The 25,731-nt window shown below is 44.8% G+C and overlaps 1 protein-coding gene across 2 annotated transcripts in view; it reads right to left on the bottom strand.

Annotated features, from left to right (window-relative positions):
- Positions 1 to 13,497, bottom strand: part of MREG (melanoregulin) — a 63,867-nt gene extending 50,370 nt beyond the window's left edge. Inside the window, exon 1 of one of the 2 annotated variants that reach the window (XM_047872739.1) lies at positions 13,285 to 13,497. Coding sequence is in view for 1 of the 2 variants with exons in the window: in XM_047872738.1 (XP_047728694.1) it covers positions 8,916 to 9,010 (95 nt within the window). In the remaining variant the exon portion in view is untranslated. Of the gene's footprint in view, positions 1 to 8,915; positions 9,432 to 13,284 lie in introns of those variants that run through there. The other variant, XM_047872738.1, reaches the window with a different exon arrangement.
- Between the last annotated feature and the right edge of the window lie 12,234 nt (positions 13,498 to 25,731).

Here is a 25,731-nt window from a genome sequence, read left to right as displayed (position 1 = left end):
CTCCCCTGCTTGCACTCTGTCTCTCTCTCTCAAAAATAAATAAACATTAGGAGTAAATTTTTAATAAGTAAATAAATAAAATAAACACCAGCTCCTCAATGAAGCCTGCCCTGAATAATCTACTTAAAATGGCAAGCATGCTCCCCTGCCCATGCTCTGCCTTTTCTTTTTCCTGTGCACTTACTTACCTTCCAATTTACCTATTACGTTTGCTGCTTCCTCTCCCACTAGAATAAAAGCCCCATGGGGACAGGATCACTACCTACTTTGCTCAGTGATATACTGCAAACGCTTAGAACACCACCCGGCTCGTGGAAGATGCTCAAAAAATATTTGCTGAATGATGAATTGTTGTTTCCCGAGTTCACAGGGCTCTGAATGGCAGAAATGAGTCTAGAATCCTTGTGTCCAGACTCACAGGCCAATTAACATTTTTTGGCTATTTAAGCTTATAAAAGTAGGCTCACAGTCTTGTGGGAAGAAGCAGTTATGTCAGGTGACACTCAGTGCTCTGAAGCCCTTTATTCACATGGTGGATGAGGGACAGAGACAGGGCATGGGGGGCACTGTTTTAAAAAGGGTCGTGAGGGAAGCACCTTATGACAAAATGATTTCGAGCACTGACTTGAATAAAGTGAGGGAGTTACTCATACAGGTAAGTGGAGGAAGAACATTCTAAGTGGGCAGGGCAGGAAGTTCAAAGGCCCTGAGGCAGCAGCGTGCTTGGTGTATCTGAGGCCAGTATGGCTGAAAGATGAACAGTTTTACCTTATGTGCTGACTCTAAAATCGAAACCTTGTATAATAGCCCTAACGTGGAAACCACCCAAAAGTTTGCCAACAGAACAGATGAGCAAAACGGATGCCCTATAAACCAATGAGAATCACAAACCAAGCTATACATAGCAACTTGGATGGCTCTCACACAGTTTGGTCTCATTTAGGTAAAGTTTAAAAGCAGGCAAAAATGAAAATACACTTTTAAGGTGCACACATATGTGGGAAAGCTATAAAGAAAAGCCAGGAAATGACTATCACAAAGGTCTAGATACAATCAGGAGTGGGGGGATACAGGATGAAAGGCAGCTATCTCTTGCCCTGGAGGTGGTTACAAGAATATTCACTTCATAGGTATTGTTTATACTGTACCTATTTTTAATTTTTATATGTTTTTAATTTCTAATATTATACATATAAACCTGAGTTTTTAAAAGCTAGGAAAAAAATAATAAGAGGCAATACAGTAAACTCTTACCACCTTTCTGGCAGTATAAGGGAATGATAGATACACAGTGTCTCACCAAAATTATTCCCTAAAAAAAGCACAGAAGAACAGAGTGCACAGCATACAGTTGGTACAAAACTAGTATTTATTAACCAGACTAAAAAGGATTTCCATCACTAACTGCAAAAAAAAAAAAAAAAAACACACCTATTTTACCCAACATTTAAGCAGAATTTACTTTTTAAACAAAGGTGGAGTGATAAGATCACTTCAAGAGATCTAGAGAATGGAAAAGTTCCAGGAAACCTAGATCATGCGAAGCCTAAGGGAAAGAAATTTCGTCTTCTCAGGAACTTCCAATGTCACTGAGATTGACTTATGCGACTCACGAATGGGGAAGAGGGACACTGGAGGTGGCCTGGGAAGAAAACCTTTAAAAGTCATCCTTAGACCAACCATGAGGGGCTGACTTCTTGGTAAAGCATTTACCTCCTACTCATTGGACGTGAGGCCCTGTTCTGGGAACTGTGCCCTTGACCTCCACCCCTCTTCTCTTTTAAGAAGGTAAATGTACAGGCTTTGCAACAGATCCTTCCAGCCCCTTCCTGCAGCAGGAATCTTTTGTGCCTCTCTAGGCGCTTCCTGTGAATCACCGTCTGGCCCAGGGCTCCAGGCTTTGTACCTGCCAGTTCTGCAGGAAGTCATGGGTGAGCTGTGTTAGCTCAGAGAAGACTGCCACACATAATGGGAAAAGAGTCAGGCCATCTGGGCCCCGGGCTGAGAGATCTCACTGACACGAACACTTCAGCCAACATTTTTTAAAGCCCTTCCGAGGGGAGAAGACAATTTATTCAACTCAGAGGTCACGGGAGCCCACGCCGCGAAAGGAAAAACTGCACACATGTGAAGAAAGGATTATTGTCCTTCTTGAGCTGGTGGTGACTGCCTTCCAAATAACTTAAACCCACCACTTTTCTTTCCCACAGGCACCTGCTTTCACCAGCCTGAATCAGAACATCGGGTCCAGTGGCTCTCGATCCCAGGTTGTAAGGATTCAGGGCAAGTCTCATCCATCAAACACAGTTTCTAGCACACAGCCCATAAGCCGCTAGCTACACCCCTCCCTGCATACTAGGTGGCCCCTGCTATTTCTACGGCACTAGAATAGAATAGGAGATGATTCCCAGCTCAGCCAGCTATGCCTCTGAGCTAGCTACAGAAGCTCTTGTGCCTCAGTTTCTTCAACTGTCAGGTGGGGATTATAGACCCAATGACAGTTGAGGCTCCTCATTACCATATCTGTACCTTTTCCCACGTACTGAAATTTATCTGTCCTCCGAAATCAAATCACCGATGCTGGTGGTGCTTTGGCAGGACCCGAGGGAGGGGCACGTCCCCAGCTGAGGTCCAACAAGGCAATGCTCTGCCTCTTTGTTTCAGCTGTCATCCTGTACACTAGTGGACTTTTCGTGGTGTATTTAATGCCACGTCATTTGCATTTTTGTGCTATTTATTGGTGATTCTGCTGTTGAGAATGGCCCCCCAGCATGGTGCGGCAGAACTAAAATATGTGTGTTCGACAAGCCTCACTCAGGCATCAGTCACAGTGCCGCTGGCCCTGAGTGCAATGTCAATGAATCAACAATATACTAAAACTAAGGTGTCTTTACGCAGAAGCACACAGAAAACAAGATACGTGTGGACCAGCTGACAAGTCGACTCGCAGGACAACAACCCTGGATTTTCCCCTCGGAGCAATGAGTACTTTCAGTCACCATCTGCGGGGGCCACAGCACATAGCCACAAAGAATAACGAGAATCGGGTGTACCTCACAGGGTTACGGCAAAGATTTAAGTAACAGGCATACAGACAGCGCCCAGTACACGGGGAACGCTAAGCACGACCTATGAAAGGTCAGGAGAGCTGAGCGGGGAAGGCTCCTGTCCCCACCTCAGTCCTCACCCCCATCTGCATACCCAAGCAGGAGCCGCAGACGGAACGTTCCTCGATGGTCCGGGAAGTTCCATTCTGTTGCCCACACTCACACGCCCTGTTCCAGGCCTTCTCAGAACCGCATGAAACAACCATCAAAGAGCAAACTGAGGTTTTATTTTATTTTTCTCTACTGGGGACTCCAGGCACTGCAGGAAAAGGAAACCCCGGCGGCTGTAAATTCTGAGAGATACGTCCGTAAATTCTGCTATCCGGCGCGGAGGCTGTGGACGGGCATGGAGGAGAGCAGGGAGCCAAAGAGATGTGGAAGCTCATTACGTGGTTCACGTAGGTGGCTGAAGGGAGAGCCACAAACGAAAACTCAGCCGTGGTTGTAATTCTCCTCCTTTCTTCCTTAGCTTTTCAACAAGTGGACGGTCATGGTGCTTATCGGTTATCGACAGCCAACAGAAATTAGAGCTTAGAGTAAGTAACATTTAGAGAGTAAGAATTGTACTTCTCTGCAAAACTTCAGTGACCCTCGTGAGATATGCTTTAGTGTCATTCCGTGGCAGGCTCTTCCAGGCCCCCCATGCCCGTCTGTATTGGATGTCATGTGGCAGTAAACTCTGGTGCCAGAGGGCCTGGACATCGCTCTGCTTAAAGGCTGTGCCGACTGCAGCTGCGCCTCTAGAATCATATCATTTCAAGGGTCACAACTCACGCTCATGGGGGATTTTTATATGGCAAGAGTATGCTTTCATCGCCGATGGAAGAAAGCCATGGTATAAAAGTGAAATAAAAGCCAATGCATTAAGCTCACTGAGCTCAAACATTTTCCCAAAAGTACCCTGTAGTGGGTTGAATAGCATCCCCTAAAAGGATACGTCCAAGTCCCAACCCCCGGCTCCTGTGAACGTGACCTTATTTGGAAATAGGGGCTTTGCAGGTGTGATTAAGTTAAGGATCTTGAGACATGATTAACCTGGATTTGCAATGGACCCTACATCCAGTGACTGGTGCCCTGGCAAGAGCAAAGAGATAGGCATTTGCAACAGAGGAGAGAGCACAGGGAAGAAGACAGAGGCAAAGTCTGCAACTGAGCTGTCAGAAGCCAACGACACCAGGAGCCACCAAAAGCTGAACCCTGCAAGAAGCAATTCTCCCTAGGGTCTTTCTGGCTTCCAGAACTGTGAACGAATACATTTCTGTTGGTTTAGGCTACCAAATTCATGGTAGTTTGTTGCGCCAGTCCCAGGAAACTAACGATACGCACCCCATATGTTCCTTTTAATTAGTAACATGAAACCTCGAGCCAAAAAGTCATTCACTGTTTTACAGACAAGTGATCAATGGGCTCGCCATCCCAAAAAAATCCATTTGTCCTCCATGCGCGTTGGTTCGTTGTGGTTTTGATCACTATTTACATTAGGGAAAGGAATTAGTGCAGGGGAAGAATGGCACGCAGAACCTCCGACCTTCCACGGTGATCGAAAACAGGAGTCTTCTAGGATTCCGTCCTAAAATCGGAGTCAAGGGCAGAAAACCGTGAAACTGAACAAAACCTCTGCTTTTCTTTGGGCCTGGAGCCTGGTGTCAAGGTCAGGCCACGTGTCCTTTCTCCAGACCTACTCTCAAGCTTCCTGGCTTTAGAGATGACTGCTCACCTCTTTGCTGGTGAAGCAGCCCCGGGCGGCTAAGGAGTTGGGCAATCTGGCTGGGGTGGCAGCACCCACCTGCAAACTGTAATAAGCACAGGTGAGTGACCGAGGGATGAAAAGGAAGTAAAGAGAAACCATCACAACCTGGGGAAACTTTCCAAGGCTTCATCACAAAGCTGGCAACTGACATGGGCCTTAAGAAGAGTAGACTCTTGGGGCGCCTGGGTGGCTCAGTCGGTTAAGCGTCTGACTTCGGCTCAGGTCATGATCTCGCAGTTTGTGAGTTCGAGCCCCGCGTCGGGCTCTGTGCAGACAGCTCGGAGCCTGGAGCCTGCTTAGATTCTGTGTCTCCCTCTCTCTCTGACCCTCCCCCCGTTCATGCTCTGTCTCTGTCTCAAAAATAAATAAAAATTAAAAAAAAAAAAAAGAAGAGTAGACTCTTGAGAAGTAGGACAGAAAAACAAAAAGTGAGGCCCCTGGGTGGCTCGGTCGGTTAAGCGTCCGACTTTGGCTCAGGTCGTGATCTCACAGTTCATGATTTCAAGCCCCGCTCTGGGCTCTGTGCTGACAGTTCAGACCTTGGAGCCTGCTTCAGATTCTGTGTCTCCCTCTCTCTCTCTCTCTCTCTCTCTCTCTCTCTCTCTCTCTGCTTGTCCCCCGACCATGCTTAGTCTCTGTCTCTCCAAAATAAATAAACCTTAAAAAAAATTTATAAAAGGACAAAAACAAAAAGATGTTTAGCGAACAAATGTGACATGGGCAAAGACACCAGGAGGGAAAGCAGTGTGACTGCACCTGTCACAAGCAGAAACTAGAGAAAGCAAAATCAGAGAATCCGGGGAAAGAGGAAGCACGAAAGAAGGCGCGGATGGCCAGCACAGAACTGTGTCCTGCACACTGAGAATACAACATCACACTTCTTTCTCTTGTAACCTTCAGGAGAGCAGTGTTCATGTAGTCAGGCAGGGGGCAGAAACCAGACTTCACGGTGGATGGGTGCTAAAGAAGACAGGGAGCAGGGCACAGTGAACAACTCTTTCAAGACATTTGTGCCAGCCACAAAGGAAAGCAAAGGATGGCAATTAAAGGGCTTGGCCCTATCAGGATGAATTTTCAGTCAGGGGAGGCCTCAGCATATTTCTAGAACAAGGGGAAAGAAAGAACCAGTGGAACAGAGAGAAATACAGATTGCAAACCAGACAAGGGACAGGCTTTTCCCTTCAGGTACACGGTTCCAGAAAAGGCAAAAAGAATGAGGTCGAAACATAAAAGGCATGATCAGACTGGCAAAGGAGGAGAGACTAAGAGCCGGTTTTCGGGAAAGAACAAGAATCCCTAGTGCATTCTGGAACAGGATTGCAGGTGACCATGCAGACAAAAGACAAGTGTCATTTCCCAACCACACCTCCTCCAGGCACCGTTACCTAAGGGCATGAAACAAAACTTGAAAACCATTACTTTACCATCAAGGACTTAGCTGAGAGGAGGGCATCTATACAAAACCTTTCTTTATAAATGAAAGGAAAAAAAAGAAAAAAGATGATGTAAAGAATGAAGTTCTCCATAAAATTAAAATTAAGGCCATCTGGCCACATGATTTCACCACATCAAGATTTCAAACCAGTCACTCTGGAAAACAATCTGGCAGTGTGTCAAAAAGTTAAATGTAGAATTACTATACGACCCAGCCATTCCACTCCTAAGCATATATCCATGATCATTGAAAACACACATCTGCTCAAAAACTTGTACACAAACGTTCACAGCCCAAACGCAGAAACAACCCAAATGCCCATCGGTTGATGAATGGATAAGACATATGTAAATCTTACATCATGGATGAACCCCCAAAACACGATTCTGAGTGAAAGAAGCCAGACGCCAAGGCCACATATGTATGATTCCATTTATACCAAATTTCCAGAATAGCAAATCTATGAAGACAGAAAGCAGATTAGTCGCTGCAGGAGAAGGGGCCAGGCAAGGAAGGGAGAGTGTCAAGTGACTGCTTAATGGGTGTGGTGTTTCTTTCAGTAGTGATAAAAATGTTCTATATTAGACAGTGGTGATGATTGCACAACTTTGTGAATATACAAAGAAAAAAAAAACACTGAACTTCTCACTTTAAGAATAAATAAACAAACAAAAAGGATTTCAAACCAGACCTCCTGATGACGTGAGTAGGAAAAAACATACAGGTACCCACACACACACCTATCACTGCCCCACACATCAATCACTAAGTGGCTCTTCCCAAACCTTGCTACCCTGAAATGATGCCAGAATTGACACTAAACCACAAAAGACCAGTCCACTCATATTCACATGCTCAGAAGAATAACAATGATAATTAACAACAACTAGAATTTATTGAGTGTTTACTATGTGTCAGACATTCTACTAAACACTTACAGGGATTAGCTCATTTCATTTCTCATGGAAACCCTTTGAGGTACACATTGTTCTCATCCCCATTTTATAGATGAGGAAATTAAGGCACAAATAAGTTCCATAATTTGTGCCCAGTCACCCAGTTGGAATTTTCACCCCAAACAATCTGATTCGTGAGGACATACTGTTCTGTCCCCCATTGGCTCCATCCTCCTAAAAATCACTTGCAAAATGTACTGACTTACAGTAAACCAGGGCAGGTCAAGATTTTTAACTCCAATAGCAATCCTGGATGGAAGACTGGAAAGACCCAAGGCACTGAGAAGGAGTGCTGTATTTCTAGTGACAGTGAATATCGACAACTTGGATGTACAAGCCAAGCATGAAATTCTAGGTTGTTACCCACTTCATTTGGGACCAAGGGAACTTCACCAGATGTCTCCGTGCCCATGTTGACCTAACAATCTAAGTGGGAAACCATCAGCAAGGGCACACAAAAACATTGTGTACTGTGTGTAGAATTGTTTATATATAAAAGAACGTGACCTGTATGTTTACATACATGTGCGCTCACTAAGCAGTGAGGGGCAGATGGTAAATCCCAAACCCTAAATCATAGGAGTGAGAGATGAATAAGCAGAAAGCAATCCAAGAAGACTGCTTGGGGGCGGGGGTGAGGGAGGGTGCTGAGAACCAGCATTTAGGAGGGGTGGGAAAGATAAAGGTCACTCCTTGAGGCAATCGTGAGGGGAATAAGAAGGCTGGATTGTTCCTAGAGCGGCCAGGATGCCTGTCTGGTTAAATCAAGGAGTCCGCAGTATTTAATATGCTGGAAAATAAGAGTGGGCAGGCAGTAAGGGGATACATAAGACCTCAAAAGTCAAGGCAAGTGTTTGGACCTGACAGAGTAAGAAAAGGTAAATCATGCTTTGGAAAAGTAACGAAAGCTTTCTCTTGTCAACTGCACATTGCATAAAAAAACACTGGCTTCAATATTTGCTTACCAAACCCTTGACTTTCACTTCACGTACTGTTCCCTAATTTCATGTTAAATCTTTCGTTTCTATCCTGTCTACCTCCAAGGCATGCCCTTGTGGAACCTTCGTTTCATCAAAGCGGAGGTACAAAATAATTGCTTAAAATGACAGCCCCGAACAAAACTGTGTCGTACGGCCCTTCAACGAAGCCACGCCAAAAGTGCATCCAATTTCCTCACGCTTCCTAACTTCACCTGTAATGAGACCACATCCCAGTGAACAGGATGCCCCTTCAGAAAGTAGGCATTTTTTTAAATGTGAAAAATATCCCCTGTGCTCAGTCACTTAAATTGTCTGTCTTTGGTAATAAACTTGAATGCAAAGTATCCAACTTGTTTTTTTTCCCCCTGGGTGAAACAGAAACTCACAGGCGTCCGTTTCACTGAAATACGCCTATCCGTACGCAGTCGGTCACAGCAAAGGACCCAAATCGAGCCCCTTTGCAAACTTCTCTCCCGTCCCTCCCTTGGCGCGGATTTCCACACGCATCCACCCGGGTCTCCGGCGTCTCCGGGGATCTGTGGCGGCGGGCAGAAGTCTCACCCAGGGGGCAGGGTCTCCAGGAAGGGACCAAGGGGCGCCTCAGGGGGCACCGCGAAGCCCAGCCCGCCTCCCCAGCTCGGACCAGCGCGCAGGCACCAGGCTCCGCGCGGCCGGCCGCGCACCCACCTGACCAGGGGCTCCTTCTCGGGCACGGCGGGCCCCTCCAGGCACCTGCACGGGCAGCAGCAGCACACGGTCCTCAGCCAGTCCCGCGGCCCCATGGGGAGCGAGGTGCCCCACGGCGCGGCACACTGGGAGACGGCCGCGGCGGCGGCGGCGGCGGCGAGCGAGCGCGGCTGGGGCGCGGCCACCCGGCCGGCGTCCAGGTGCGGGGACAGTCGCGGGGCCGGGCGTCGCGGGCCAGTCCGTGCGCATCACGCCGCGGCCGGGGACGCGGGCGAGGCCGAGACGCCTGCACGGCCCAGGTCTGCGCGGCCGCGCGCTTTCCTGCACTTAGGTTTTGTTTGGGGCGCGTGTTGCGCTGGGGCTTTTTCCCCCCTCTTTTCTTTTAATTCCCCGGGCGCAAATTGGGACGCATGCGTCCCCGACACGCTCTGCTGCTGCCCTCTAAGGAGGAAGCAGGGACTCCAGGCGGAGGGCAGCACCGACGGGCAGCCCCGGCTGGGGGGAAGGCGGGGCAGGCCCCCAGTCGCCGAGCACGAGGTTGGCCTGAATCTATTCATACTTTTTATTGGCTTCACTCCCGGAGGAAATAAAAGGTCCTCCTTCCTACTCCCGTGCCTTCAGAGCAGTGCTTAGGGCAGATTTTTACCGCGTCAGCTCCACACAGAGTAAAAGCTACCAGAAGAGCACGCATTGACACATTACAGAAGTGGGTTTCTGGGTTTTTTTTTAAGATCTTTTATTTTTAAGTCATCTCCACACCCAACGTGGGGCTCAAACCCCCGAGAGCAAGAGCCCCACGGTCCCCCACCTGAGCCAGCCATGCGCTTCCAGAAGTAGGTTTTTTAAGAGTACTATGTCGCGATGATTTTTTAAGTCATTTTCAGGGTCACTGGTCCTTAAATAACTCCCTTAAAAAAGTGGGGGGGGGGGGTGTGGGCAACCTCTATCATTAGTTCCCTGCAATTTTCCAGCGCTATTTATACTCTTATTTATGCTTGTAGGAACTTGCAAGTATATGTACTTACACCCCCCCCCTCCTTTTTTCACCCAAAGGGTGACATACTCCACATATTTCTGCCCTGGCTTGTTCCACTCAGTACATCATGTAGACTGTTCCACATCAAGCCGTGTGTTTCTTCCTTCATCACTTTAACAGTTATATATTGTGGAGTCATACTGATGCCCGTATATGATTCAACCAGACCCCCTATTCAGGGACGTTTAAGTTCATTCCAACTTTTTGTCACTAAAATAATGCTGCAGGGCACTGGGTGGCTCAGTCTGTTAAGCTAGGACTCTTGATTTAGATTACCATCTCAGGGATGGTTCCTGTGATCCAGGCGCGCTCTCTCTCTCTCTCTCTCTGCTCCAAATAAATAAACTTAAAAACAACAACAACACATATATCTATTGAGTAAATGTTTGGCAGCTAAATGCTGGGTCATAGGTAAGATGCCTTTTTAAATTTTGATGGATCTTGTGATTGCTCTCCAAGGAGGCAATTCCAATTTGTGCTCTGACAGCAACATGTGAAAGCATCTATTCCCGTATGCCCCCACCAGTCAAGCTACCATCTAATTTTTCATCTTTGCCAGTCTGATTTACTCAGCAAATACTTTGTAAGCATCCGTTATGTGCCAGACTTGTACCAGGCGCTAGGGATACAGCAGCGAACAAAAGAAACAAAAATCCCTATTCTCTTGGAGCAAACATTCTAGGCAGAGAGTTAGACAAACAAAACAAGTGTGTTCTTTAGTGTGTTAGTAGGTAATGTGGGCTGTGGAGGAAAAGAAGGCACAAGAAGTGCCAGGAAGGGGTGTGTGTGTGTGTGTGTGTGTGTGTGTGTGTGTGTGTAGTGGGGAGAGGGATGTTGTCCGTAGTTTTATATAAGGTGGTCACAGAAAGCATCCTGATATGGTGACGTTTAAGCCAAGACTTGAAGATGAGCAAGCCAGCTATGATATCACAGGGAAGAGCATTTCAGGGAGAGTGAGACTATGTGCAGAATCCCAGAGGAGAGAGAATAAACCATAGGGTGCATAAGAAAGAGAATTCTAGGGGCCCTGGAGAGGTGTGGGCCAGTAGGAAGAGTAAAAGGAAATGATGGAATCAGGGACCACGTAGGACTGTGCAAGGATGCTGGGTTTTGCCGAGCTAAGCTCCGAGTTGGAGGGTTTTGAGTAGAGGGAGTGATATGGTCTGCCTGGGTGGTTAACAGCATCCTTTGGCTGCTGTCCTGAGAAGAAACTGGCTGCAAAGGGCTGTTCAGAGAGATACAAATGGAGGCCATTCTAATGATCCAGGTGATGTACCATGGAGAGAGCAGTAGAGGTGGTATGGACTCTGGATAGAATTTGTTGTTTGCTATTATTGTTGTTGTTTTAATTTTTATTTATTTTTGAGAGACAGAGCGCGAGCAGGGAGGACAGAGAAAGAGGGAGACACAGAATCCGAAGCAGGCTCCAGGCTCCGAGCTGTCTGCACAGAGCCCGACGTGGGACTCGAACTCACGAACAGTGAGATCATGACCTGAGCCGAAGCCAGACACTTAACTGACTGAGCCACCCAGCCACCCCGTGGATGGAATTTGAAGGTAGAGCCAACAAGAATTGCTAAAGGATTGGAAATAGGGTGCGAAAAAAGAAAGAAGTGACCCTAGGTGAGAGCTGACCAGCTACAAAGGTTGAATTGCCATTGATTGAGATAGAGAAGAGTGTAGGGGGAGCAGGTTTGCAGGGGTGAGGAGGAAGAGCAAGAGTTTATTTTCAGAAGTGTCAACTCTCATGGGCAGTGGATTAATTTTTTAAATGTGTTGCTACACATAAGCGTGTCCTGTTGTGGCTACATTATAAGGCCGAGGGAGTTTATCAAGTGTGTGTTCGTTGACAGGCTGGCTACCGAAGGATAGGAAGCGGAAAAGGAGGTTCCTGTGACTCTGACTTAGCTGGGGAGACTGGATGTGGACCCCTCATGAAAAACTAACATGACAAAAGTAGCAGCTACTGGCAGGCAGCACGGGGCTGTGGTATCCAGCCCGGCACCAGGCCATTTATCACTTGCATCTGTGGCAGGACGGAGGCTGAGTGTTGCCCTGGACAGCAAACTTCCCACTAGCTGGAAATCCCCTTGGGTGAATGCACTAGGTTCTAAAACTGGTTTTTGAATGTGCATCAACCCACTTAGGTTCAAGCAGAAAGTCGGTAGAGAGGGCTGCCAAAATGTGAACTCAGCCAGCAAAAAGATGAACTCTCGGGTCTGGCAGCTACTATTAACTACTGGAGTTGAATTTATCGAGTGGATGAATTACAAAAGGCTTTCAGCTCTTGGAAGATGTAGGTGCCCTGCCCCTTTACTGGCTTTGATCTTAGACAAGTCATTTTTCTGAACCGCAGTTTTCCAATCTGTGAAATGGAGACGATGAATCTGGCCCTACTGAACTAGATACAGCTGTGAGATTCAACGTTTATTTATTTTTGGGACAGAGAGAGACAGAGCATGAACGGGGGAGGGGCAGAGAGAGAGGGAGACACAGAATCCGAAACAGGCTCCAGGCTCTGAGCCATCAGCCCAGAGCCTGACGCGGGGCTCGAACTCACGGACCGCGAGATCGTGACCTGGCTGAAGTCGGACGCTTAACCGACTGCGCCACCCAGGCGCCCCCAGCTGTGAGATTCAAATGAAAGGGTTTAAAAACCATAAAGCACCTTAGAAATATCGAAGTTCAACACTATTTGTTGGGGTTATTACGGAGGATGGCGAGATTATACACAATGCTTGGCTAGCTAAAATGTAACACGGAGATCTTGGTGGGGGCATGGGAACAGAAGGGGGGTCCCCCCATTCGGGTGGAGGCAGCGGGAAGCTACCTACATTCCCAATGGCTTGAGGAGTCCTTTTCACCTCTTTCTCAGGACAGAGAGGTAAAGTAACAGCCTCCACGAGGCCCTTACCCGGAGGAAGGGATGCATCAGGAAGAACATCCACGTGTGAAGGAGCCAAAGCTGCTCGCACTGACCCCCGTGTTGTTAGGGCAGAAAGAGGGAACTTATAACCCTGTTCATGCTTCCGTTTCAGATTGGCACCCACACGTTGCCAGACGTCGACATCCAGAATGCCGTTTTTGGGAAGCCATGGGTTAATATCTAAGGCAACCCGAAGCATATGCTGTAATTGTTTCTCATTTCTATCTGCCCCATTGGCTTCAAGTCACTGCTTTAGGACCTTGATACATCGCCTTTGTTCAGAGCATGAGGCTGCCCCACGTAGAAAGTCTTAATAACGCACGAGAGTAAAGAGAAAAGGAAAACAAAACCCAGGCCTGAAAAGTTCCAGAACTCGGCTGTTCTCGGAAGAGAAGCCGACGACTTACTGCGCAGACTTTCATTTTCGAGCGTCCCTTCGGGTCGGTCTCAAGCACTCACACGGGGCACCACTTGCCAGGAATGGATGGCAAACCCTGTGCTCATGGAGGAAAGATTACTCCACACTTTTCTAGGAGAGACAGGAGAAGGCCTGGGGGTCAAAGTTTGCAGACGAAGACCCCATTCGCCTCACTCGTATTCTCGTTTATTGTGGTGTCAGGTTAATCATAAATCTTCGTGGGCTTGTGTACAGAGGGCGTATGACATTCCAGGCGTGCAGGAACAAAGGGCAGACGACTTAAAGGTGAACAAGCACAAGAGACTAATAAAATCAGAGGTGGGCAGCAAGGGCCTACGTGTCCTACTGTTCTGCTAAACTGAGAATACAATGTAGAGATAACTGAGTTCCCCAAGGACTGCAGAAACACTTGTCAGGGCCGCCTAGGCATTCTGCAGGCAGGGGGGCTATGCAGGCCTGGGCATTCCAAGGTGCCCGCACCCCCTCCAAGCTTAACTGCAGCCCACCAGAGATCTCCGTGTTACATTTTAGCTAGCCAAGCATTGTGCATAATCTCATCATCCTCAGTAATCATCCCAACAGCTATTGTTTTTTAATGCTTGTTTAGTTTTGAAAGAGAGAGAGAGAGTACAAGCAAGGGAGGGGCTCGTCGAAGCAGGCTCATTGCTGACAGCAGAGAGCCCAACGTGGGGCTTGAACTCACCAACTGCAAGACCATGACTTAAGCTGAAGTCTGACGGTTACCTGACTGAGCCACCCACAACACTATTGATTAAATCCAGTATAGGCCTGTTGGGCAAATGTGGATTCCAATGTTATTGGGCTTACCTATGACAATACTTCTTTTCATGTTTGTAACTCTGCCTTGCGTGGGCATCTTTTACGTGGTCTGTGTCAGACATGATATTCTAGAAAGCCAAGGAACCGCGTCTACTTAACGAACGTGATCAGGAGGTTAATGTCCCGTGCCTTACGAAGAAGTCATGTGTACTGTTGGCCTGCTCTAACAATTGTTAACATTTTTCTTTTAAAATTAATTTTAAGTTTTAAAACTTATAAATGAAACGTTCCTCTAAAAAAGTTGAAATATTACAGGGTAAGTTCCTTCTGACCATGACCCACAGTCCTGTTCACTTTCCATCCTGTCCAGGGTAACCTTATTATCTGTATGGTACCAACCTGTTTCTGGACAGACATGCACTTACGTGCCCCTGTGTTGTCTAATAACATCACTGTGTGTGTCATTATTTTTGGTAGTGTTTTGTTTTAATAGAAAAGGCACACATTAACCTGCCAGCTTTTTCCACCTAATAATAGGTCTTAGATGTCTATCCGATTAATGCATATAATAGTACCCCATTCGTTTTAAGTGATGTGACTCTTCTATTTATCAATTTTTAAAGGATTGTTATATCTGTGTTTTTGTAGTGCTTCTCTTCCCAGAAGTTAAATACCTGTATGATTTCCCTGTTTTTGGTAAATTGGGCCTTGGTTAGGAATAACGGTGTCACCAGACCCTCGGCTTTCAGACCCGTTTCAGACCCGTTTCCTGTTTCAGACCTCATTCGCAGGAGAGTAGCAACCGTTCCTTTTTTTAGAGTGATGCTAGATTGTTCCTACCGCCAAGTTGATACCAACACCACCCACCACAAACAGTAGCATCTGACATTTACCAAGAGCTCTTGGGCACCTGATGTCGGTGACTAGGCAGTCCCCTGGGGCAAATGGTGACTCACAGACCCATCAGCTGCTTGTGTTCAAGGCCGAACTGCTGGCCCATGTTGTCAGATTTCTCCGTGACAGGAAAAACTCTAGAATCTTCTTTGCAAACAACTAGTATACTTTAAAAATTTATTGACAATTCTTGAGAGTTGGAGGCAAAGGCACATGCAGGGCAGGAAAAATGAGAAAACCAAAATACTTAAGCTACAACAGCACATCATGAGTGCATTCCACAGGAAAGATCTGCTTGTAACAACGTAGGTCAAGCTGATGTCGTTCATATAGTCGTTCAACAAGCGTTTATTGAGCCAGGTACTGGGCATACAATGGTGAACTAGAATGTGGGTTTTATCCATGAAGACAAGAACTTTGTTTTGTTCTTTGCACTATCTACAACCGTGCAGATCCATGGTAGGGACTCAACATAGAAGGATATTCTGTATCACAACATCTAGAACAGTGCAGACACATAGTAGGCACTTAACAAATACGTTGACTAAATACATGAAAACAGAAAAAGAGCTGTTTAGTGAGCCCAGAGTTTGCACGAAGTTATGTTTAATTTCTGAAGAGCCCATTCACGAGCTACCCAAATGCAATAGAGACCTGAAGGGCACTGTCTTCCTTTTAGAAAACAGACAAGTTCTGAAACAAGCCAGTATCTCGAGCCAACCTCAGCATTATCAGTCACCCTAAGTGACCCAGGATGGACAGCTAACATGCCTCCCATCTCTGGAGAAGTCACATCAGGGAGTAAAATGAGTGGATGTCACCAAGGTTTAGCAGGGAGCACCCATGGAATCAGCACCCGTGGAAGAGAAGGGGAAGAAAGAGAGCAGGACCAAACCGCAGCCCTACAGAGACTTCACGGGGAAGTATGAGAGGGTGGTTTACACCCTCATGATGATCATCCTCTGGATGAGGGCCACCGAGGAAGAGAACGTGACCTTGGCTGAGGCCACTGTCTTTGGTTGAGGTTGTCCAGGAAGGGGGCTGACAGCTGAGGGCTGTCTGCTGCCAGCATTTCCAGAAGCTGTCTGATAACACCTTTCTTCCGGAGGGAGGACCATAATATCCACTGCCTCGCAACCCCTATACCTAAATCCATCCCTGTGGGTTGTTTTGTAAGCTCAGAATCTCCTCCTTCTGGACATGCCAGGAATTCTTTTATCAGATTACTTGATAAAATATGTAGATTTATTTTTTAATTGTGGTAAAATAATAAAGACTCCCAGGCATCATCACTAAAGCCTTCTACGCTTAGAAGGGAACATTCTAGAAATATGGTTCAAGGAACTGTATTCACCAGTGGAGGCAATCCCATCCATATTAAACATATTAAAAATCCAAGCTACAATGTGGATGAACTACAAAAACATTATGGTAGGTGAAAAACAGGCAGACACGAAAGGTCACATATTGTGTGATTAATTTACATGATATGTCCAAAATAGGTAAACCCAAAGAGGCCGAAGCTCATCTGGTTGCCGCCAGGGCTGAGAGGAGGGGAAATGAGGAACGACTGCTTGATGGATATGGAGTTTCCTTTGGGGAATGTTTTGGAACTGGACAGAGGTGGAGGTTGTGAATATACTAAATGCCACTGAATTGTTTATTTAAAATTGTTAATGGTAAGTCAATTTCACCTGGATTTTTTAATTTTATTTAAAAAAATATTTTTAGTGTTTATTTTTTTGGGGAGGAGGGGCAGAGAGAGAGGGAGACACAGAATCCAAAGCAGGCTGCAGGCTCTGAGCTGTCAGCACAGAGCCCAATGTGGGGCTCAAACTCACGAACCGTGAGATCATGACCTGAGCCGAAGTCGGACACTTAATTGACTGAGCCACCCAGGTGCCCCTCACCTGAATTTTTTAAAATGGGTTAAAAAGACCTCTTTCCTGGGGCACCGGGGTGGCTCAGGAGGTTAAGCCTCTGACTCTGAATTTCAGTCAGGTCATGATCTTGCAGTGGTTGTGAGATTGAGCCCCGCATCAGGCTCTGAGCTGTGTGGAGCCTGCTTGGGATTTTCTCTCCCTCTCCTTCTGCCCCTCTCCCCCACTTGTTCTGTCTCATTCTCTCTCTCAGAATAAATAAACATAAAAGAAAGAAAAATTAAAAAAAAAAAAAAGGACCTCTTCCCTGGATGCGTCCGTTATATTAAAATTAACCCTCTACTGTAAAAGGCTTCACTTTTGAGTACCTGGATATTATTAAAACGTTGTTACTCTGTCCTCAGGCTAAATTCATTTTCTACAAGGTGAGTCAAACTATTTATATTTAAAAATCTATGTTCCTGTTCAACTAGTAGACGCTGAATAGGTACAAAATTATGTACAACAATAAGCAACTCCTTTATTTTTTTTTTTTTCTGAAATTTATTGACAAATTGGTTTCCATACAACACCCAGTGCTCATCCCAAAAGGTGCCCTCCTCAATACCCATCAACCCTCAGTTTGTTCTCAGTTTTTACGAGTCTCTTATGCTTTGGCTCTCTCCCACTCTAACCTCTTTTTTTTTTTTTCCTTCCCCTCCCCCATGGGTTCCCGCCAAGTTTCTCAGGATCCACATAAGAGTGAAACCATATGGTATCTGTCTTTCTCTGTATGGCTTATTTCACTTAGCATCACACTCTCCAGTTCCATCCACATTAAGCAACTCCTTTAAACATAGAAGATAACTTCTGTTTGTAAGAGTGTTTTTTCTTCAAAAGGAGTTTAGAGTTGTGTGATTCACACACCATTAAAAGTATATTGAAATAAAAATAATGCTCAGAGATTTCAGGGTCTCCAAAATGATTATCTATTTGGAAAGGGACACTCCAAACAAACTTTTATTTAAAAACACCTAATAAAAACCATTCCTCTTTTATTGCTAAAATGTGAAGAATTGCATCTGAATATTTTGCTTTAATGTGTTTGATATTTGGTGACAGAAAGAATAACAGTGCAAATATATTTGTTTGAAGCTAAAATTTCTGTGAATTAAAAGATATTTAAACAAATAAGATCCTTTCGGCCCCACCGCCTCTCCACCACAATTAGCCAGCATAATCTGGAGTTCTCAAAGAGAAATAGAACTTGGAAGCAAAGAGAATAGTCCAAAAACCATGAAATAGTTAAGATACCAGAACCTTCAAAGAAGGAAAGAAAAAGAGTCAGTTTAAAATATGCCTTCGTGGGGCACTTGGGTGGCTCAGTCGGTTAAGTGTCCGACTTCACAGCTCAGGTCATGATCTCACAGCTTGGAGCCTGGGACCTGCTTCGGGTTCTGTGTCTCCCTCTCTCTTTGTTCCTCCCCCACTTGCACTCTGTCTCTCTCTGTCTCTCTCTCTCAAAAATAAACAAAGATTAAAAAAAAAAAATAAAATAAAATAAAATATGCCTTTGTATTCTGTGTGTCCAAAAGACTCCCATGTCATACCAAAATTCTCAAGTGTACCGACCTTTTACATTCTTGTTTTTAAAGATAAAACATAGGGGTGCCTGGGTGGCTCAGTCGGTTAAGCGTCTGACTTCGGCTCAGGTCACGATCTCGTGGTCCCTGAGTTCAAGCCCTTCGTCGGGCTCTGTGCTGACAGCTCAGAGCCCGGAGCCTGCTTTGGATTCCGTGTCTCCCTCTCTCTCTGCCCCTCCCCAACTCACGTTCTGTCTTTCTCTGTCAAAAATAAATAAGTTGTCTAGAACTTATATATATAGATATAAAAATTCTTCTTTTTTGATGTTTATCAAGACATTCTGTCCTTAGGTTTAAATCAAGCTCTATTTAAATTTGAAAAAAAAAATTCCAGTTTTGATTTTAAAAATAATAATAAAAACAAAAAATAAAATAAAATAAAATAAAATATGCCTAATAGCAACATGCCTAGGTGGCCCGGGGGATTAAGCAGTGGTCTTGATCTCAGGGTCCTGATCTCGGCATGTGCGCTGGGCTCTGCACTGGGCATGAAGCCTACTTAAAAAAAAAAAAAAATCATAAGATAAGATAAGATGAGATAAGATAAAATGCCTAAGAGCAAAACTTCCTCTTCTAGACAACTAGGAGTTAAATCACTATCCCCCTTCCCCCCCTCTGATAAAAGAGCCATTTATAAATGTCATTATTTTTCTAAAGCATTCCAAATTTGAGAATAATGTATAAAATGCCTTCTAAATTTCAAAACACATTTAAAAGTTATTATATAATGAAATTTAAATTTTTAATGTTTACCTTTTCTTCAAGAATGCAATTTTCTCAGGGTGCCTGGGTGGCTCAGTTGGTTAAGCCTCTGACTCTTGGTTTCGGCTCAGATTGTGACCTCACAATTTGGGAGTTCAAGTCCCATATCCGGCTCCGTGCTGACAGTGCAGAGCCTGCTTGGGATTTTCTCTGCTTCTCTCTCTGCCCCTCCCCCACTCATTCTCTCTGTCTCTCTCAAAAATAAATAACCTTAAAAAATGTTAATCTCTTTATTAAAAAAAAGAATGCAATTTTCTTTTTTTCCCTCTTCAGTAGTTACTTCAGACTGAAAAACTTTTAAATTTGAGGCCCAGCATTTCGAATTTCATACAAGAATTTGGATTTCTGAGCCAAAAAATAAATACCTGAAGTTTCGTGTAAATGTGATCTAAAACAGTACTTTAAATGGAAATAAACCACATTTGAAGTGTGTGGTGTTTGTAAAACAAAGATCTATTTTATAAATTGTCTCCAAAAAAATCCCTAGATCATCCAAAAATATATACAAATCAACGAGAGTTTCCACTCGATCTTTCTAGACAGTGCTTAAATGTGTAATATCAGGCATTCGTTGTGTATTAATTTAACTCTATTGTATCTTGATATACTGTGGATGTTTTTCAAGCATACTTGGATTTTGGAAATTTAATTTTTGGATAGCATGAACATAATGCCTATTTGAATTTATCCTCAGTTATTTTAGCAAGTGGTATTCTGCCTTGGGGTAGACTTAATGAATGAATGAGGGATCATAAATAAATAAGGACCATACACCTAAAAATAGTTACAATGGAAATTTTAAATTATATATATTTTGCCACATTAAAGAAAGAAGCAAAAAAGAACCCATCTATGAGAGAGAGAGAGAGAGGGAGAGAGGCAGGTGTTTCTGATTATTTTCCCCATAGAAACATAGAACTAAGTGTAGACCACTCAAAATATATAATGCTGTGATCAGAACATTTACAAATAGCAATTCCAATAAAAATACTAGTACAGGGGCGCCTCGGTGGCTCAATCGGTTAAGCGTCTGACTTCAGCTCAGGGCATGATCTCACAGTTCGTGGGTTCGAGCCCCATGTCCGGCTCTATGCTGCCAGCTCAGAGCCTGGAGCCTGCATAGGATTTTGTGTCTCCCTCTCTCTCTCTGCCCCTCCCCACTTGTGCTCTGTCTCTGTGTCTCTCCAAAATAAACATTTAAAAAAATACTAGTACAATCAAAAAGACATGTAATATTCTTAGTAAATAAGTTACCTTTAAAATAAAAGATGAAGGTAACTTCATGGGGATTTGAGGATTGAGCTGCTGAGTTAGGGCAGCAAAGGCAAATGGGGAAGACCACGCAGAAAGTAGAATCAGCACTTCCCACAGCCTGGAGGCTGGCATTCGGGCTGGCATGTCTAAAACCTCAAACTTACTATTCCTCTCTTGAGATTCCTCAAATTCAAGGATGCTGAGTCATGCTCATAAACTCACTAGGAATTAAAGTACGTGGTGTAGACTTACACAACACTCTCGCAGTGGCTAAACATTTCAATGGACCAGAGCAGCCCATTAATTCCCCTCAGGCAAAGCTGCACAGAAAAATCCAATTTTTAGACTTCTTTTTGGGCATGGATTCAGAGGGGAAGGAGTTGGTTTCATGAATTCGGTTCTGAGAGTCTGATGCATCTTTCTCCAAAACAGGTACCCTACATGCCAAGCAAAGCACACGTTTGTAGCCTGTGGGTGGGGCTTGTGTGTCTTTTGACCAATGATAGGTGGCAGCTGTTGGTGGTGGCCACATGGGCTTTTCTTACATTGCCATGGTGATCATTGTCCCACTTTGGTGAGTTGCATGTTTTTCTGTTCACATTAATATTTCAAATCAAAATTAATTCTTGATGTGAAATGACAGGAAATTTGGAATTTACTCTAAGATACTTAGAAATCAAGTAGGAGAGAGAGATAAACAATTTTGAGAAAATATAGATCATTATTAAAGCTGGGTATTGGCTTGTATTATACTCTTCTCTTTAGCATGTGTTTAAATAGTTCCGTTAAAAAAAATTTTTTTTAACGTTTATTTATTATTGAGAGACAGAGAGAGACAGAGCATGAGCATGGGAGGGGCAGAGAGAGGGGGAGACACAGAATCTGAAGCAGGCTCCAGGCTCTGAGCGGTCAGCTCAAACTCACAAACCTCGAGATCATGACCTGAGCCGAAGTCGGACACTCAACTGATTGAGCTACCCAGGCGCCCCTAATTTTTTTTTTTTTTTTTTTTTTTTAATCTCTTGATGCCTTGGTGCTAGTCTGTCTCTCTCAGTATGTTGTGTTAGTCACCAGCTCTACAGGTAGACCGTTTTCATTCAAATCCCACTTCTGCCATTTGCTAAGTGAGATCTTGGCCTGTTTGTGCCAATTTTCCCCACTATAAAAATACTGGTAGTGGAGAAATCTACCCCACATGGTTTTCGTAAGGTTAGGATGGCATCATTCATGGAAGGCGTTTGGCAGAATGTGGCATATAGTAATCACTCAATAAATGATAACTATTGTTCTCTATCATATAGTGACTCTACAGCCCTGTGGGCAATATATTTCTACTCTCCAGTTTGAACTCTCAAGACAACCACAAGGACCATTTCTACAAACACACACACACGCATACACACTTTGCTTGCTCATCAAAATGTTTTCTTCTGTATCTCCCTGAACGCTCCTCAGGTTCCTTCCTCTAGGTAAAATGTAAGAATGAATTAGAATCCAATAAAGTTACCCATCCTCCCCAATTCCCCTACTCTCCACCCCAACAATATAGAAGAGAAGGGTTGCTTAGTCCCCTGTCCCTCCCTGCCACAGTCCATCTCACCAACCCCCAATCCAGACTCAATGCCTCACATGTGAATCTTTCCCCAGGAAGAAAGAGACTTGTCCTCTCTTTTTGGTTCATCTGAAAACAAGAAGCCAAAGAAATCTAACAAAATAAGCTTTGGTACCCACAGCCTTGACTTCAGAAGATCAAAATTACAAGGTAAGAAATTCTGATTGACAATTACTATGAATCACCCATAGCAATGACTCCTTTTTTGAAAAGGAGTTTGTGATAAGTATTTAAGTTTAAACTATTTAAGTTTGTGATAAGTATTACATTTGAAATAAAAGGTAATTCTGTTGAGTCATACTTAAAACTACAAACTCTAACTGAATTTGTGACTGAGTCTATACATATGAAAACAGAAGCTTAATGGTCCAAATAGTCAAGAGAATCAAGGAATATTGTTTGTACTTTGCTTATTTGTTTGGGTTCTTCCAAATTCACCAATTGGATATCATTTCCCTATTCGAGCATATGAACTCAGGAATATCAATGTTACTGAAATAAATGGACTATTGTCCATATCTTTCAAACCTACATGTTTACTCAATCAGCTTGTGCTGGAGCTGACTGATAATGTTAACCAACCAGTGTGGGAGGCTGGCCAGGAGCACATAGGCTATGCCCACTGCCCACAGGGCAGAATTCAGGTTAAGAGGCAATAGCTTTGTACCACCAAAACATATTCTGTTTGGAACCTGGTCTTTCACTACGTTTGCCACATCCATGTACCCCCATGAACCACTGTATGTCAAGTGCAAACTCTCTCCTGTTTCTCCCAAATAACCTTTATTTACAGCCAACCAATTCTTCCCCATGTTACCCTATATCCAAGTTATGAATGAGACCATTTTCATTTTGCAATTTTTTTTTATTTTAGGAAGTTCCAAACTTACCCAAAGGTAGAAAGAAGAGTAGAATTAACCATCTAATGTATAATGTATCTATCGCTGGCCTAGATAATTATTAGCATGCTTCCAATCTCGTTTCACCAGCTCCCCTCCCTTCCCCAATTCGTCTTCAAACTGGAGTATTTAAAAGCAAATCCCAAATATAATTTCTTCCTGTTCTAGGTAAGGACGTTTTTTTAAAAAGTAACTGCCCTGCTATTATCACATTGAATGACCAGTAATTCTTTAATAGTATCTACTCATCCCCAATCCATATTCAAATCTCTCCATTGTCTCCGAGCTGTGACAGGAATGAGTAAGCGGTGGAAACTGGGAATCGAACCTAGGCCGTTGGACTCCAGTGGACCCAACAGCATAACTCATGGAAGGCGAGAGTCCACCAAGAGCTCTGCAGGGACAGACGGGAAAGGGCAAAATAAGCAGGGGGATAGGATGCACGAGTGTAGTAAGCAGAAAGGTTGTTAGTAACCTCAGCGAAGTGGTCTCAGTCAGAAGGGGTTTTCAAGGTTTCCTTTCAGGGAACTGACAAGCCCTAGGACAGCAAGTTTGGAGGCTACAGATGGAAACAAGTGAGAGAACCTCGCTAGATAGGAAGAGCAAGGAAACCCTGGGAGCGCAGCACTGAAACTGACTAACAGCTTTAGGACTTTCAGGTCCCCAGCATCTGACTCCCACTGGGACACAGTGTAGATTTGCCACTGGCTCCATGGCAGAGCAGAAAAGGACATGGGTGGCACGGCTGGGTGAAAGTAGACACTGGCCAACAGAGGGCTCTGCTTACCACGCAAATCATAAATAGCATTGTCTGCAAGATTCAAAATATCCCTTTGGATAACTGGAGATTTAACTATCCTTTTGGATAACTGTCATAAAACAAGGGCTAGATAATGCCTAGCTTTTAATCTCACACCTTTCTGGGATGCAGTTTCAAACCTTCCTGCCGGTTGATCAAATTTCAACAGGCAGCTGCTTCCGTGAAGTGAACCCCTTGTAAACGAGGAGTGCGGAAGAGAAGAACCTAAAGTGCAAGCGGAAGCTTTGCAGCCAGGTCTCGGCTTCCTAAGAAGGGAAGGCACTGTCTGTCCAGACAGGCTGGTGTTCCACAATTAACCACAAGGGGACACTTTTTGAGCCAAGCCCTGGAATAGTGTTGAAAATTAAAGGGGCAAATGGTAACTGTTTTACAGCCACCCGATATAGGCATGTGGCAGCTATGAAATACACCATTAGGCCTTGGGGAACATAGTTAATTGCCGTCTCAGCCCTAGTAGGAGATTATTAGCTACTCATTGTATCTGCTATTGCCGTATTCTTTTTTTTTTTTTTTAAGTAATCTCTATGCTCAACTTGGGGCCCCAACTCACAACCCTGAGATTGAGAGTTGCACACTCTACCAACTGATCCAGCCAGATGCCCCATTCCCATGTTCTTTACAGTTCTCCTTACTTCCTACTAGCCAATCTCTCACTACCCCCCTTCCCTGTGATAGCTAATAATGTTTTACATTAAATTTTCCATGCTCAAGTGACCATATGGTCCTCATAGTGACAAATGCCTACTCCCAAGTTAAGAGTTTGCCTTTTCTGTGAGTGAGCAGGGACTGAGATACCACCACTCTAGATGCTTATACAAATCCTGATCCATAACCATCGAATCCCACACAACAACATCCAACCAGGTGACCCACATCCCAGTAGAATGTACGAGAGTGGGTCCCTGATCATGCAACCATTGATTGTATCACACACCATGCTTCCAGAAGCAACCAGCCTCACAGAGGGCTAGAACAACCAATGCACAGCTGAAGTGCCAGCAACCTTCTGACAGGAGGGAGAACCATCTTTCAGGACGCATGTCCCCAAAGGCATCGGGAACGTTTCTGGGAACCAATGAGTGGAAGAGGGAGTGGGCCTACTTACTATCACTTCCAAAGATCCACTGTGGGACTTTGTGCTTCCCATCCATTTCTGGGCTCTGCAGCACTGGAAGTCATGGTCCCAAAGGAGGCGACTCTTGCCAGGGGACACAGTAAGGTCCCCCTGAACTACAAACTCGGGCTGATTCCAGGGCACATTAGCGTGCCTGTGCTCAGGCAGTAGTAGCTGGTGAAAAAGGAGCCACCCTCACCAGCAGGAGGAGCAGAGCTACTGATATATAGTAAGGACACGGTGTTCACATGTGGAACCCAGGTAATTCTCCTGGAACCCCCTTGCTCATGAGTGTCTCCTGGAACCTCCTGGCTCACATGCAGCAAGCCTGGCCTAAAAAAGTTTCTTTGATGCAAGCTGAGATGCTTCCTGCCCACTGTCTTTGTCCCCTCCTTACAAGGTGGGGAAGCAAGGTGTCAGACTTGCTCTACAGCCTGAAGGCTGTTGCTGTCTTCCTGCTCTTTATCCTCCCTCAGGCATGTTCCCCAAGTCTCACGCACATCTCATTCTGTGTTGGCATCTGCTTCCCAGAAGACCCGAACTAACACAAGCCATGAAACAAAAGATCAGTGGGGGGGTGGGGGTGGGGGTGGTGGAGGAGATAATGTCAACAAGGGTCATCTTAATCAACAAAGTCTTTTAACATGATTAATAATTTGAGTTGCTTTTTTCCCCACTAGATGTCTTTTTCTTCCTGTTACATGCCTTTAGCACCATGACCTTACCCTTTATGGCACTTAGAACACTTGGCGGGGGTGGGGGGGGAGGGGTTAAATTTGTATGTGGCTTGATTAATGTT

The sequence above is a fragment of the Prionailurus viverrinus genome, chromosome C1, assembly GCF_022837055.1.
Source record: "Prionailurus viverrinus isolate Anna chromosome C1, UM_Priviv_1.0, whole genome shotgun sequence".
NCBI lineage: Eukaryota > Metazoa > Chordata > Mammalia > Carnivora > Felidae > Prionailurus > Prionailurus viverrinus.
The sequence above is the reverse complement of the archived record's forward strand: the minus strand, read 5'-3'. Positions and strand labels throughout refer to the sequence as shown.